The sequence below is a fragment of the Camelus ferus genome, chromosome 17, assembly GCF_009834535.1.
Source record: "Camelus ferus isolate YT-003-E chromosome 17, BCGSAC_Cfer_1.0, whole genome shotgun sequence".
Taxonomy (NCBI): Eukaryota; Metazoa; Chordata; class Mammalia; order Artiodactyla; family Camelidae; genus Camelus; species Camelus ferus.
In genome coordinates, this window is record NC_045712.1 from 39568910 (window position 1) to 39582080 (window position 13171).

Consider the following 13171-nt stretch of genomic DNA (forward strand, 5'->3'; position numbering starts at 1 on the left):
CCGCCGTCTGGACGCTTAAAGGGCCAGGCCGCCCTGCACGCCGGCGGGGGGCGCGGACACGCGTGGTGCGCGCCGTCCCGGTGCAGCTCGCCCCGCTTCGGGCCACCGGGGGCCCCCGCCAGGCCCTGCCGCTCCCACCCTAGTGGATGGACCCCGGCCTTACTCTTCCGCGCTGAGCCCCCTTTCCGCCGGGAAGTTCGTCCAGGAGTCTAACCTTGGTGCCCTCCAGCTGCGCCACAGAGGCGGTGTCGGAGCAGGAGGCGGCCCTGAAATCGGGAAGCTGGGCGCTCCCGCCCCTCAACCAGCTGCAGAAAAGGCTTACACCTGCTCCTCTGGGCGACCTCACGCTGAAGGACTGAACCCCGTATCCTAGCCGCGTCACCACCCCCACCCTCTGGCCTGGGCTGCTCTGAGGGCGAGTCTGGGATCTCCAACTCACCTGACCTCCCACCCCTCCCCTAGGGCAGCGCAGGGCTCATTTTGCTCTGTGCCTCCAGGACTTGGTTCTGGTCGACCCATACCTACTTGATGGCCACCTCTGGCCGCACAAGGCTGCTCAGGGCAGGAGAGGCAAAAACCTGGACCACAGCTGCACTGATCAAATCCTTTAAGGTAACAGGCTCAGGGCCAGGAGGAAGTAAGACTGGAGGGGTGAGGGCCAGAGGCCCAGAACCCACTGTATCCCCCAGCCGTGTGGCTGCTGAGGCCTCCCTGCTCCGTCTCTGCTGAGGAGATGCAGCCAGGCCTGCGGAATGCTGCTCTGGCACGGACACCAGTGGGGGCAGGGGGCTGGCTGTGCTGGCAGGAGGCTGTAAACGAAGGCCGCCAGGCTGAGCAGGCTGCAGGGTGGGACCACAGGGCCCTGGGCCTGGCAGGGTCCAGGTGGTGGCTGGGCCGACATTGTGGAGTGGGGGCCTCTGTGGGCCTCTTATGTGGCCTGTGTCATCGAGATGCCTTTCTGTGCCCCAGCTCCAAGCTGACGGCTGCCCCATCTTTGGTCACTCTCACATTGCCCCCATCCTGGCAGAACCACACAATATCCCCCACCCCCTCCTCCCACATGTGCACTCATGCTTACACACCCACTCATGCCCAGCTGTAGCAGTGACCCCTGGGTATGCTACCACACTCATGAGTGGGCAGGGACTCTGGGGCTGGTTCAGTGTGACTGGGTTCTGGGTGCCAGGGGAGGAAATGGAGCAGAGGCCAAAATCCCAGGCAGGAGCCATCATGTAGTCTGATGGTCTGTCCTGGGAGATTGCAAGCCCATCCCCACCCCCCACCCCAGGCCAGGGTGGGGAGGTCCTTAGGACAGGGCCATCCCAGGACCAGAGAGATAACATCTCACAGGCAAAGATGGGAGTGACTGATGAGTGCCAAGAGAAAGGGGAGGAATACACATAGTCGGATGGAGAGTAGGGAGAGACCCTGGTGGAAAAAAAGATGGGAAGAGAGAAAGGGGCACAGGTAGGGACATGCTCCCAGAGCAGCCACTGCAGACACCTCACACTTTTGAGGCCATGGTGGGGGCAGAGACAGCTGACTCAGCTCCCAGGAGGCCTCAGGTTGAGGCCAGGCCAGAGCAGCCTGCATGCCTGACCAGCCCATCACCTCAGGGCTGCTTTTCACTTCTTCCTCCACCCCAGTGCACTTCTTCATCTCAACATGGGCCTGGGAGGTGGTAACGGAGGGCTTGTGTACCCACTGATTGGATAAGGATAGTGAAGCCCACAGCAAGGCAGATCACATAGCCAGGCACTGGCGTCAGGAGCCAAGGAAAGGGGAGGCTGAAGCAGTCTCCCCTGAAGGCTGGGAAGAGCCTGGCAGAGAAGGCTGCATGGGACACACTTCCCAGCTGAGGTTTGGCAGGGGGTGTGGCCAATGTGACTAAGGTAGGGCTGCTGGCCCCTTCAGGATTGGCGTTGGCTGAGGCAGTCAGAAGCCCAAGGAGGGGCTGGAGGTTGGATGAGAAGGTGGGGAATGGGGGCTCAGGATTCCTGAAGACCCCAGCTGTTCCCTCTTGCTTCTCTGGCCTATTACTCAGGGAGCCCCTGGGGAGAACCAGCTCTGGGAGGGGCTATTGGCATGTGGGTCACAGGAGACCTGGTAGGAAGGCACTATTTGAAGAGCTCAATTTGGTGGGCTCAAATGGGGCTGCTCAGAGCTGAGGCCTCAAAGCTGAGTCACTAAACTAGAGCAAAAGCGGGTAAGGACGGGTACTCGAGGCAGGGAGACTAGCACCTGCGTGGGCTGGCAACTAGAGGCAATTTGATGTAGCAGAATCCAGATTCTGGTTGGGTGGGCGTGGCCAGAAGGAGACAGGCAGAATTATTCTGTTGGCCTTGGAGAAGGCCAGGCCATGGGAGCTGCCCCTTAGGTTTGGTCAAGGCAGGCTTTCTGGAGGAGGTACGGTGTGACTGGTTATTGGAGAGTGGGACCCTAGGTCAGAATCACATGCCCAAGGGCCAGCCAGGCGTTTACAGAGACAGGGGCAGGGCTGGATGATCCTCACACACTTGGGGACAGGTGCTGGCAAGGTCAGCAAAGTCATGCCCCTGCCTCTAGAGGACAGCTGATGAGTTTTCTCACAACTTCCCTAAGCATCTAGCCCCAGACTTCTCTCCCCTGTCAGAGAGGAGGAATAGATTCAAACGGCAGTGGGGCAGCACATGTGTGCACATGTGCAGTGCAGGGCTCAGCCTCCCTGGAGGAGCATGGAGCCGCGTGGCTGCCATGGGGGAAGGAGAGCAGAGTGGGCAGTGTCAGAAACAGAAGGGGACATCGCAGCATGGGGTTGGTGGGGTGGCAAGGAAGTTTAACCGACCCACTAGGTGCTGACCCAGGGCCCTGCGGGGTGGGGAGTACAGATCCCTGGGTGTGGGGGCTGGAGGGGGTGGTGTTCCTGTTCCCCCTCCACTGAGCTCGGCACTAATAAGCTACAGCTGCAGGCGGTGGGGGCCTAATTCAAACCAGCAGGTTGCCCGGTTCTCTCCCACAGCATAAACGTCATGGCCTTGGCATTCCAGGCCTCACTAGAAGCTTCCAGGATTCTCTCCCACCCTATCAGTTCAAGGGGCCTGGGCCTCTCATTAGAGATTGAGCCTGTCCCTCTATGAAACCTGGGGGACAGCTCCTCTCCTCCTGGAGGTAAGCTCAGGGGCTGGTGTCCCTGAACCACTCTGATGTACGCTTGGTTCTAACCATTTAATCCTCACCACTCCTAAAATGAGGAGTCCTTAATATCCCACTTTTCCAGATGAGGAGCTGAATTATAAAGGTCAAGCAATCATCTACTTACCTGACTAGAAGTGTCAGAGCAGAACTTGAACCCAGGCAGTCTGGCTCAGACTCCAAACCCTTTAGGACTGTGCGATAGAATAGTTGCTCTGAGAGGTCCTTTATTTCTTCAAAATAAAAGCAAGTTGGGCCAGAGGCATTGAGGCCAGTGGGATCCTTCTCAGTCTCTCTCTGGGAATCTGGCCTGGTAGTAGAGGTTTTAGTGGCAGGAGGGCCTGGGTGACCTGAGACTGGGAAGTGCCAGCCAGAATGCTGTCCCCTGTGGGTTTGCCTCTGGGAGGCTGACTCATCTCCAGGCCGGTCCAGGAAGGGATGAGCACCACCACCTGGTTCTCACGTCCACTTGCACCTTCTTTCCGGGCTGATGAGCTGAGAGACGGGCAATCTAAGGACCGTTAGTCTCATATTACAGATGGGAGTCAGGCCTCCAGATGCAGCATGCAGGTGTCTGTCCTGAGACTTCAGGTCACTCTTTTTACCCCGATGTCCTCAGGCCTCTAGGATGCTTAAGATGCAAACTTCCTCAGGCTAGTAGCCTGGGTCCTGAGGACAGTGAAACTTGGCTCAGTCTGGAGCTGGACTTCGATGGCTATAGATGGTGAATGGTGGGTCTGGGGACTCCAAGAGGCAAAAGTTCTTGGCCCCAAGCTTGGCACAGCCCCACCCAAGGCCTTCTGATTCACAAGAAGAGGAGGCAGGGGCGAGGGAACATTGCCTCTACCTTGTACTGAAATCTTTAAATAGTCCATTAGAGCCTCCTAGTCCTTTGTGTGTTGCCAAGGTAGGCTATCCTTGCCTCCTGCTCATCAGGCACTGACTGGAGCTGCCCAGGGTCTACTGCAGGCAGATGCTGTCTTCTTTTAGGGTAACAGCTCCTTTCCCTGACCTCTCAGGGAGATGCTGCCACCTTTACAGCATCAAAGAACTTCTCCCTGCCAAGCAAATGTCCTCTTGGCACTCTGCCCAGCCTGTTCTATTATAAGTCCCTCATGGGATTCAGGCTCTCACCTCTTACTCTGGGCTGCGGCAGTCGATTCCCTAAGACCAGCCATCTGAGCCCAGGTTCTTCCAATGGGTAAGCCACATTACACATTCCAGGTCCCTCACCAGTCTGTGTCACTCACTCTGCCTCCTCTCTCTTCCAAACAGTAATGCCCCGACAGCGTTCATGATTGCTCGTAAGAGGGTATTTCCCTTGAATTCTCTTGCCAGCTAATTCAGAAAAGTCAAAACCAAAGCCTTTAACAGATTTCCTCCCAATACTGCCCTGTTGATCAAGATGATCACTATCAGAATGTGAATAAAGATCCTGGAGTTTTCTAAAATATAAGACCCTAAAGGAACCACACTTGGGGATTTCCCCACAGCAAACAGACTCGGCAATTTTGTTTAAATTTTATGGCAACACATCCAGATTTGACTATTTTCAGGAATTGCCTGACTTGGGGGTTTACTGTTAACTTTAAAAACTGAACCTCTGCAAATGTTACTGTGAGAGGTTATGTTGTATTCACTAAGAAAATACAGATTCCTTTGAGCTCTGAGGAGAAAAAAGTTAATTGTACTTGCCCTGCAAATTCTCATGTGGATGCTAAAAATATCACTGTGAATGTTTCTCCAGGAAGGGAGTGCTACGTGCCTGCCTGGTGAACCACTGTTAGGGAACGTGGCGGCTGCAGGTGGCTTAGCAGGTAAGCGTGCTGTCCCTAGGCAGGAGCTCACAGATAGGGGGGCCCTCTTCCCGCCTCCACAAAGACATCTGTATGCAGGTCACCTCAGTTGGATGACTGTTAACAGAGCCTGGAGGAAGCCTGGAGTTTGCAGGGGAAGACCAAGCACCATTGATACTTCTCTGCAGAGGCAAACACCTCTGCCTGAAGTTACCTCTAGCTCTGCCTTATGCCCCAACGCTAACACCGGCCAGAAGAAAATGAGCCGCAGAGAGAGGAGGTGAAGTCTCTTCCCTGGCTGGGGCAGCAGACTCTGTTTCCTTTTCCATTTCAGAAAGACGACTGGAAATCTGGATGAATAAAGAAGGATGAAACATGCAGAGACTCCAACTTAGACTAAGCATATATTTTAATTTCTACAAGGTCCCCCTTTCAAATTTTAGGGAAATTTAAATGAAATGTATACAAATTAGACACTACCAATATGTACAAAAGTATTTTCTACAGTTTTTGAACAATATCAGCTATATCATTTCATTTGCAGTAAACAGGACGTTACAAAAACAGTCCAATGATGCATTTTCTATTAAGAAGCACAAAACACGATGTAATTCAACTTTATTAAAAAATAACTTAAAATACAGAATAATCCCCTTTAGAAAGAAAAGCTATTTCTGTAGTCCATTCAGTAAACACACAAGTTAAATGCTGCAGCTGAGGGCTGTTCTTTCCCATGAAAAGAACAAACGAGGCTTCTAGGGCCCACCTTTTTAGGATAAAAGTCTACCCACAGTGCAACGGCAAAGCTATTGCCTGTGGGAGGCAGAATTCTAAAATGCCCCTCCTCCTATTTCATGCCCCCATCCCAGGAACCTGGGAATATGATCTCACTTCTGTGATTATGAGATGTTCTATGGCACTGTTGACCTTAATACAGGGAGACTGTTCTCAGTGGGCCTGATCTAATCACAACATGAACCTGAAACCAGAGAAGGAAGGCAGAGAGATCTGAAGCACAAGAAGAAGGCCTCGACAGGCCCTTGCTGGTTTAAAGATGGAGGGAACACACAAGGAGGAACGTGAGCAGCCTTAAGGAGCCGAGAGAGGCCCCCGGCTGCAGCCAGCAAGGAACTGAATACTGCCAACAACCTGAATGAACTCGGAAGGAGATTCTTCCCCAGAGCCTCTGTGAAGGAATGCTGCCCTGCTGACCCTGGATTTCAGCCTTGTGAGACCCTGAGCAGAGAATCCAGCCACATCGTGCTGGACTCATGAGCTACAGAACCGTGAGCTAAGAAATGGGTGTTGCTTTAAGCTGCTACATTTGGGGTAATTTGTTACAAAGCAATATAAAACTAATACACTGCCAAAAGGTAACTTTTCTTAACGTAATTAGATTTGGCAGTTTTTGTTTGGGTTGTAAATGCAGTTTCTTTCACTAAGTATTGTTAAAGATACTCTCCTCCAGAGGCAACTTTAGAAAACCCTTCATATAAACCACATGTTGTTTTGTATTCACTATCAAGCACGTCTGTTTGACTTAGGTCCTATTTTCTAATGCATTTTCATCTATCAACTTGGCAAACAACTGGACCCCTTAACCCTGTTTATGAACCTTTTATGGGCAATGGTTTTAATACATCCAAGGTCACCCCTCCATCCATCAGGGTGGTCAGATCCCTCCAACTGAGGGCTCTTTCCCACTTCCCAAGAACCCTAGGCAAGCCCTGGGGTAGGATGGCAGAGTTCTGCATCAAACATCCAATATGAACTTCTTCTGCATACCTGGATTAAACTGGCACTGAGGTGATTAAGTACACTTGGAGAAAAAAATTCAAACTAAAAATTAAAAAAAAAAAAAAAAAACTCACCAGTTTTTACAGGTCAAATCATTTTTGCAGGAACCACGAAAGACTGTGAACACGTGTAACCTACGCAGTACGCACACCTTGCTTCCCCTGTCTGTCTTCCTGGCTGTACCATGTCACACGAGGCTTCGCCGAGTCAGTGCGGGTTACAGCAGAAACCAGGAAACATGCTGGTGCTGGGAACAACTGCTCTTGCGTCTACCTCTCAGTTGAAAGACTTAGAAGTAAAGCCCTGCGAAGTGTGTCCAGGATGGTGGCAGGTAGATCCTGGTGTTACTTTTGAAGTTTGCTCTTCCAGGGGCACACGCATCAGTTCTGTGCAGCAGACCTGAGTTGCCACACAACCCTGTGCCAATCCTGCCTGCTCCAGGGACCTCGGCCCACACCTGTGCTTGAGAGAAGCCCTCCAAATATTTAAAGTGAATATAGCTGAGAAGGAACCATGTTGGGTGCCAGTGAATTAAAAAAAAAATCATTTCTCTCTCTTACGGAATTCTAATGTACAGTATAGAAGAATAATGCTTAAAGAGGCACCAAAAGGTACCAAGCACCAAAGCATAAACTGGAATAGAATTGTCTTCTTACAAACTGAACTTCCAATAGTATTTATTAAAAAGCACATAAAACATTAGGGCCTTAGAGACAGTGCAGATATCTATAGTTAAAGCTAATTTACTCTTCTTAACCTCACCAGCCAGCCTGAAATAACACAGAGAGTGGGCTGTATGGTGACCACTTTCCTGATAATCTGAGACAACAGAGAAGTAAGGAATGAATTAAGAACCTCAGACCACTGCCTTATCCTCCTGGCTACCATCAGTATCAATTCTGGGTGGTTTATCTGAAGAGCACACATGTATGAGATCTGTGTAACTGGTATATAAATATTTGGCCACCTTTTACAGTTCTCATCCATAGCTCTATGCCTGGCAGCACATATGCTAAAACCTGAAAAACGGGCAAAAATAATCTGTATTCTGAGAAATACATGAGATGGAAAGAAACAGTCTATATAAAATAATATTGCAAATTATACTTAAATTTCATGATTTCTTGATTCAAGAAAATGAAATTCACTTCCATAGTTGGCTACTGTAAAATGCGGCATACAAGTATTTTTGGGAGACATATCTGTATTTTAAATTCTGCGCACATGTAAATGAACAAGTAACAATTAAGAAGTGTCTATTTTTCAAATTCCTCTAATATTCAAACAGAACAAGAGACTGCCATTAAGTTTCTTAAACTTATAAGTTACCAGATATTTACAAATAAGATAGAATCTGTATCAAAAAAAAAAAGGGGGACACATTCAACTATATCTGCTGCTTTCACTGGGGCTCCGGTGATGGGAGTAACTTCGGTCACTTTCACTGTCGGAGCCATAAGATCTACAACTCCTGTAAAACAAAACAAAACATATATACAAACACCTTGTAACTGTCAACCCTTGGAAACCCTCCTGTAGCTTCTTTTTTTGATATGAGTGGCCTGAAAGCAGTACTAATGAGGCACAGCACAGTGGATGGATGAGGGGTACTGAGCACAGTGGACTTTTCAAAGATGTTGACAGTGACTGAGGGTGGTTAAGATAAAAAAAAAGTTAAGATAAAGTTAAGATCAAAGTTAAGATAAAATAGAGAAACATCACTTCTTGGGGAATTACTTAAAATCCACTCAGGCAAATGAGAATTACTTTCTACGTTACCCAAGTGAACATCAATACTTAGTTAAACTGAGGAAGTAAGGGGAAAAAGGTGCATGAAGAGAGTTTCATTAAAGATAGGGAAATCAAAATGGGGGCCCAACAAGGGGTGAGGGTGGGGCGGGGCATGGACAGGAGCACTGGGATAGTGAGTCAAGAAGATCTAGTTATGGTCACCACTCAGTTATTTTGAAAAATATTCACAGAGATCCAGTCACTGTGCTAGATGTTAAGATACACAGACACACACACACACACAGACACACAGACACACACACACACACACACGACCAAGTAGAGTTCCCTGGGGCCCAAGGATAGTACAGAATAGGGAACAAGAAAAATGAAGCACATGGGGGTGAGGTGAGGTAGGGGGTGAAGGTGATATATCTCAGGGTTAAGCAGTTAGGGAGGGCTTCCCAGGGGCAACGAGTGGGTTGCAGTGGAGACCTACAGGGTAGTTGGAATTGGCCATTTCAAAAGGCAGGAGGGGAGATGGTGAAGTAGGCATGTGAGGTTCCAAAACTTTAGTGCAGGGAAGACAGAAAAGCCCAAGCTGGAGCTGTTAGGTGGAGAGGCCTTCAAGCAATGCTGGGGAGCATGGACCTGCCCCTAAGGGCAGTGGGGTGTCCTTGAAGAGTTTCAAACAAGGGACCACACTGATATTCTATAAGCACAATTAAAGGTAGTTGCAAGGCATGGGGGGAGGGTAAGACTAGAGGCCACCAGGAAAGGGACATTACAAAAAGTAAACAACAAAGACTTCTGCAGTACTAGCCAAAATGCTAATGACACATCTATAAATATATATAACATAAAAAACATTTTTAACCGTATAAACCTCAGTCTTACTACTGAAGCAAATGATTTTAACATTTTGCTATACATTATATATACATTTAAATTATCGTTTTTAAATTCAAAACAGACACATTTGCTTTGGTATTTCTAACAACTAGCCCTATTTAAAGCAGTGAGCCATAGTCTGAATGGCCTTTCCTTTATTCCTTTCAAAAGAAACGTTTGTCCAAGGATATGTGAATATTAAAAATCCATTTTAGATTCAAACATTAACATCTACCACTCAGTACAAGGGCCACTTTTAGTAGCTGCCATTGCGTTAATGAAATTCAAGAAGAGAAAGAAGTATTTCTGTCCTCAGAAGATGATACCTTCTCTTCTGCCAGCTGTCTGTCACCCCGCACACTAAGTGCCCACAGTAGCTTACAGTGCTGAAAGGACAGAGACCCACCTGGACCGCCTATTGTAACTCCTGCCTCGGTGATAACTGTCGCTCCTCTGGCTTCTACTTCGGCTCCGACTCCTGCTGGAGTAGCTATCGTAAGTGTAGGACCTGCTTTAACAGCAACAACAAACACTATAATTTCGCATTCAGATACCCATATATTCCCATTTCTTTTTAGGATCTTAAGTTTCCTCTTAGAACATGGGCATTATATGACAGTGTGAAGACATATTTTCAAAACAAGTACTGCAAACATTTAACAATTGCCCCAAATCAGACTTACCATATTAAACAGAAAATAGTTAATTTCTTTTCTGCATTGAAAAATATCACAGAATTAACACTGAGTTAGTCTGACTGAATCTGGTGGATCTTACTAGGCAATTATACTAAATAAACAACTGCCGGGAGAGGGTATAGCCCAGTTGTAGAGCATGTGCTTAGCATGTACACGGTTCCGGGTTCAATCCCCAGCACCTCCATTATAAATAAATAAATAAATAAACCTAATTACCCCCCCCAAACAATAACAACTGCATTTACAATTTGACATCAACTGTCACTTCTGACACTAGAATACAATGGGCCAACATAAAAAAATTGTTTAAAAAGACAAATACATGTTTTTCAATAAAATACGTTTTTAAAAAGGGAATTAAGAGTTTATAAAACAAGGCCTTTTAATTCTGCCTCCACAGGTGGTTACCCAATCCCTGTCCATACCTGGACCGACTGTGGGGATCGTACGAGCTGCTCCTGGATCTGCTCCTGCTGGACGTCCTAATATTAATCACATGAGGGACCATCATCTTGTGGATCAGGACAGGCTATATCAAAAGTCTAGACATTTCTATTTGCCCATGAAGGAGAAAACACAATGAAATCTAGCAGCTACATTTATTTCATTTTCATGTCAGAAGTATATTGGAAGTTTTAAAAAAAGCATGTTGGATTTCATAAGAAAGATTCTAGGTTTTACACAATGTTTCCTGCGGTGCACGTAAAGAAAATCACTGGGGAGGAGGTGGGTGGGGAGGGGGCAGCGCAGGTAGGACGCCTGTCAGTACATGAAGCTTCAGCAGTGGGAAATACCTGAGAGGCAAGAGAGGGCTGGCAGAAGCCAGGAGAACAGAAACCCGGGGTCACCCAGCACTCACACTTCCTCCTGAGTCCTCTTAACAATCCGCCTCTCCCAATATCTAACCCAAGTCAGGAGATGACTGTAGATGGGAACTCAGGTTAAAGAAGATGTACTGAGAGTTCAGGTAGTAGTCAGAGCCTCTTTTAAATATTTCTACTGCTTCTCTTTCCTCATTCTGGTAAGATCCCATCCTGAGAATAGCCAGTAAAAATCCGATAGCTCTTTGAAAGAAAGAATTAGGTGAGAAAGTAGGCCTGTCTGGTACACAGCAATGACAGGATTTTTTTCAACAACTACCCCATTCTGCCCGTGCAAGGCAGGACTTGAAAAGCAGACAGATGGAGACCATATAGTAGGGCGGATTCCCAAACTCACCTATGACTTTTGTAACTGCGGTAGGAACTGCTCCGGCTTCTTGTGCGGCCTCTGCTGTACCATCCTCTGCTCCGACTTCTAGAGTAGCTTCTTGATCTACAATTAAGAGTTGAAAAAATATAATTATATTAACTTATTATGCTGTTAAAATTAATTACTGGTAGGGCAGGAAGAGGAAAACCCAACAAGAAAGGTCTTCAGAAAGGTCTCTCATGAACTCCTCACAGCAGATATGACAGAGACAGCTAATGAGGGTTTAAATTGAACAGAATGAAATAAAGAAAAAAACAGAAAAGGCTGTTCATAGGAGTCCTATCTGTTAATACCAGAAGAAGAAATAACCCAAATTTCCATTAATGGCAGAATAGGTTTAAAAAAAATACTGACATATTCTAAAGTAGGAAAATGAATAAACTATATGCATCAACAGAAGTAACTTTTGGGGACAATGTTGCATGAAAAAGGCAAACATAGAATATCTATATACATAAAAAAGGATTTTGTTTGAAAACATGCAAAAACAACATTGTATATGGATAGAAACATTTATAGTAAAACTAAAGAAAAACAGCAAAATTATAATGGGAATTTAGAGTAATGTTTAACTCTAGGAGAGAAGAGAGAAAGTAGGGCCACATCGAGTATGTCAAAGCTCTATTTTGTTAAACTAGATAACACTTAAAATTATTTTTTATACCTTAATCATTAAAAAAATTGTACCTATTTAATATTTAATAAAACAAACAAGACACTTAATGCAATTCCGCCCCCCTGCATTCACTTGGCCCCGCACTCCTTCCCCTAGTTTACACCTGTCATTCAGGGACAGAGTAATACCCCCATGTATATGCTACTTATGTAATGCCTTCACAGGTTTTATTCAGTATGTATTTATGTTTTGGAAGACAGCTGCAGTTTATTTACAAGAACACACTCTGTTCTAATAAGATTCTAGTCATTTACTCAACAAACAATTATAGAGCAGACTCTGAAGTGACTGAAAGATGAGTAGCAAGCAGTCCCCGACTTCAACGAGATCGCAGGGTAGTAGCCAGGTGGGTAACCAAAACAGGGAGGCAAAGTTTAGCTATCTTAGTCTACTGTGTGTTAAGAGTACAGCCAATTCCTTAGCCTTCCTATGCCTCACTGTCTTCATTTATAAAATGAAATATCATCCACTCCAAAGGCAGGGGAGGAAGGTAAATGAGAGTGGCCGGCATCTCCAATAGCTCAGAGCTGCCTGAATATAAATGGTAAGGAGACACTGGAGCATACAGGAGGCTGGAGTAGCTCAACAGGCTCCAGAATACAAACCTGTAGAGAAAAGGCCAGGATTCACCAGCTCTCTGGGCTCTGTTGGGAGTCAGAGCAGAAGGAGGAAGAGGAGCCACAACTCAAGCATGGAATGGTCTGGGAGGGATGAGGAGAGCTACAAGAGGGCTTCAGGGAGGACTGAAAGGATGGAAAACATGCCCTGGCACTGGCCATGTGAAGGACCTGAGAACCTCAGCTGAGTGAGATGGGGGGAGGGCGGGCACAGAATATAGACTGAATGCAACTGAAGAGTAAGTGGGAGGCTGTTATTGCAGATAAAAGTTGGAAGAAACCTGGGTGAGAAAGGGAAGAAAAAGATAAATAACCAGGAAGGGAAAAGAACAATTAACGATTCTTACCGTATTTTAAGGTCAAGTAATGAAAATCAAGCACAACATAATAGTTTAAGTAAGAGATGGTGAGGCGAAACCATGAAACATTTACAAGGAAAAGAAGATACTGATTAACTTTGTATCACCATCACCAAATTTTTTAGTTAAAAAAAAAAGATGCTCAGCACTATGCTAATGACAATAGTCAGGTGTAACTTGAACC

The 13171-nt window shown here is 46.8% G+C and overlaps 1 protein-coding gene and 1 long non-coding RNA gene across 8 annotated transcripts in view; one reads left to right on the forward strand and one right to left on the reverse strand.

Moving 5' to 3' along the window:
- The first annotated feature begins 215 nt into the window (after window positions 1-215).
- Window positions 216-6833, forward strand: LOC116657251. The gene is made up of 2 exons (XR_004312326.1): window positions 216-612; window positions 4919-6833. It is a non-coding gene; the product is annotated as an uncharacterized LOC116657251 (long non-coding RNA).
- The window catches only part of NKTR (natural killer cell triggering receptor), a 46809-nt gene continuing 40106 nt past the window's right edge, over window positions 6469-13171 (reverse strand). For 6 of the 7 annotated variants that reach the window (XM_014556396.2, XM_014556399.2, XM_014556400.2 and 3 more), the window contains 4 exons: window positions 11303-11398; window positions 10510-10566; window positions 9793-9897; window positions 6469-8235 (listed from right to left, as the gene is read on the reverse strand). In XM_014556396.2, coding sequence (XP_014411882.2) covers window positions 8148-8235; window positions 9793-9897; window positions 10510-10566; window positions 11303-11398 — 346 coding nt within the window. In that variant the 3' untranslated portion in view covers window positions 6469-8147. The remainder of the gene's footprint in view (window positions 8236-9792; window positions 9898-10509; window positions 10567-11302; window positions 11399-13171) is intronic. The other variant, XM_032459090.1, reaches the window with a different exon arrangement.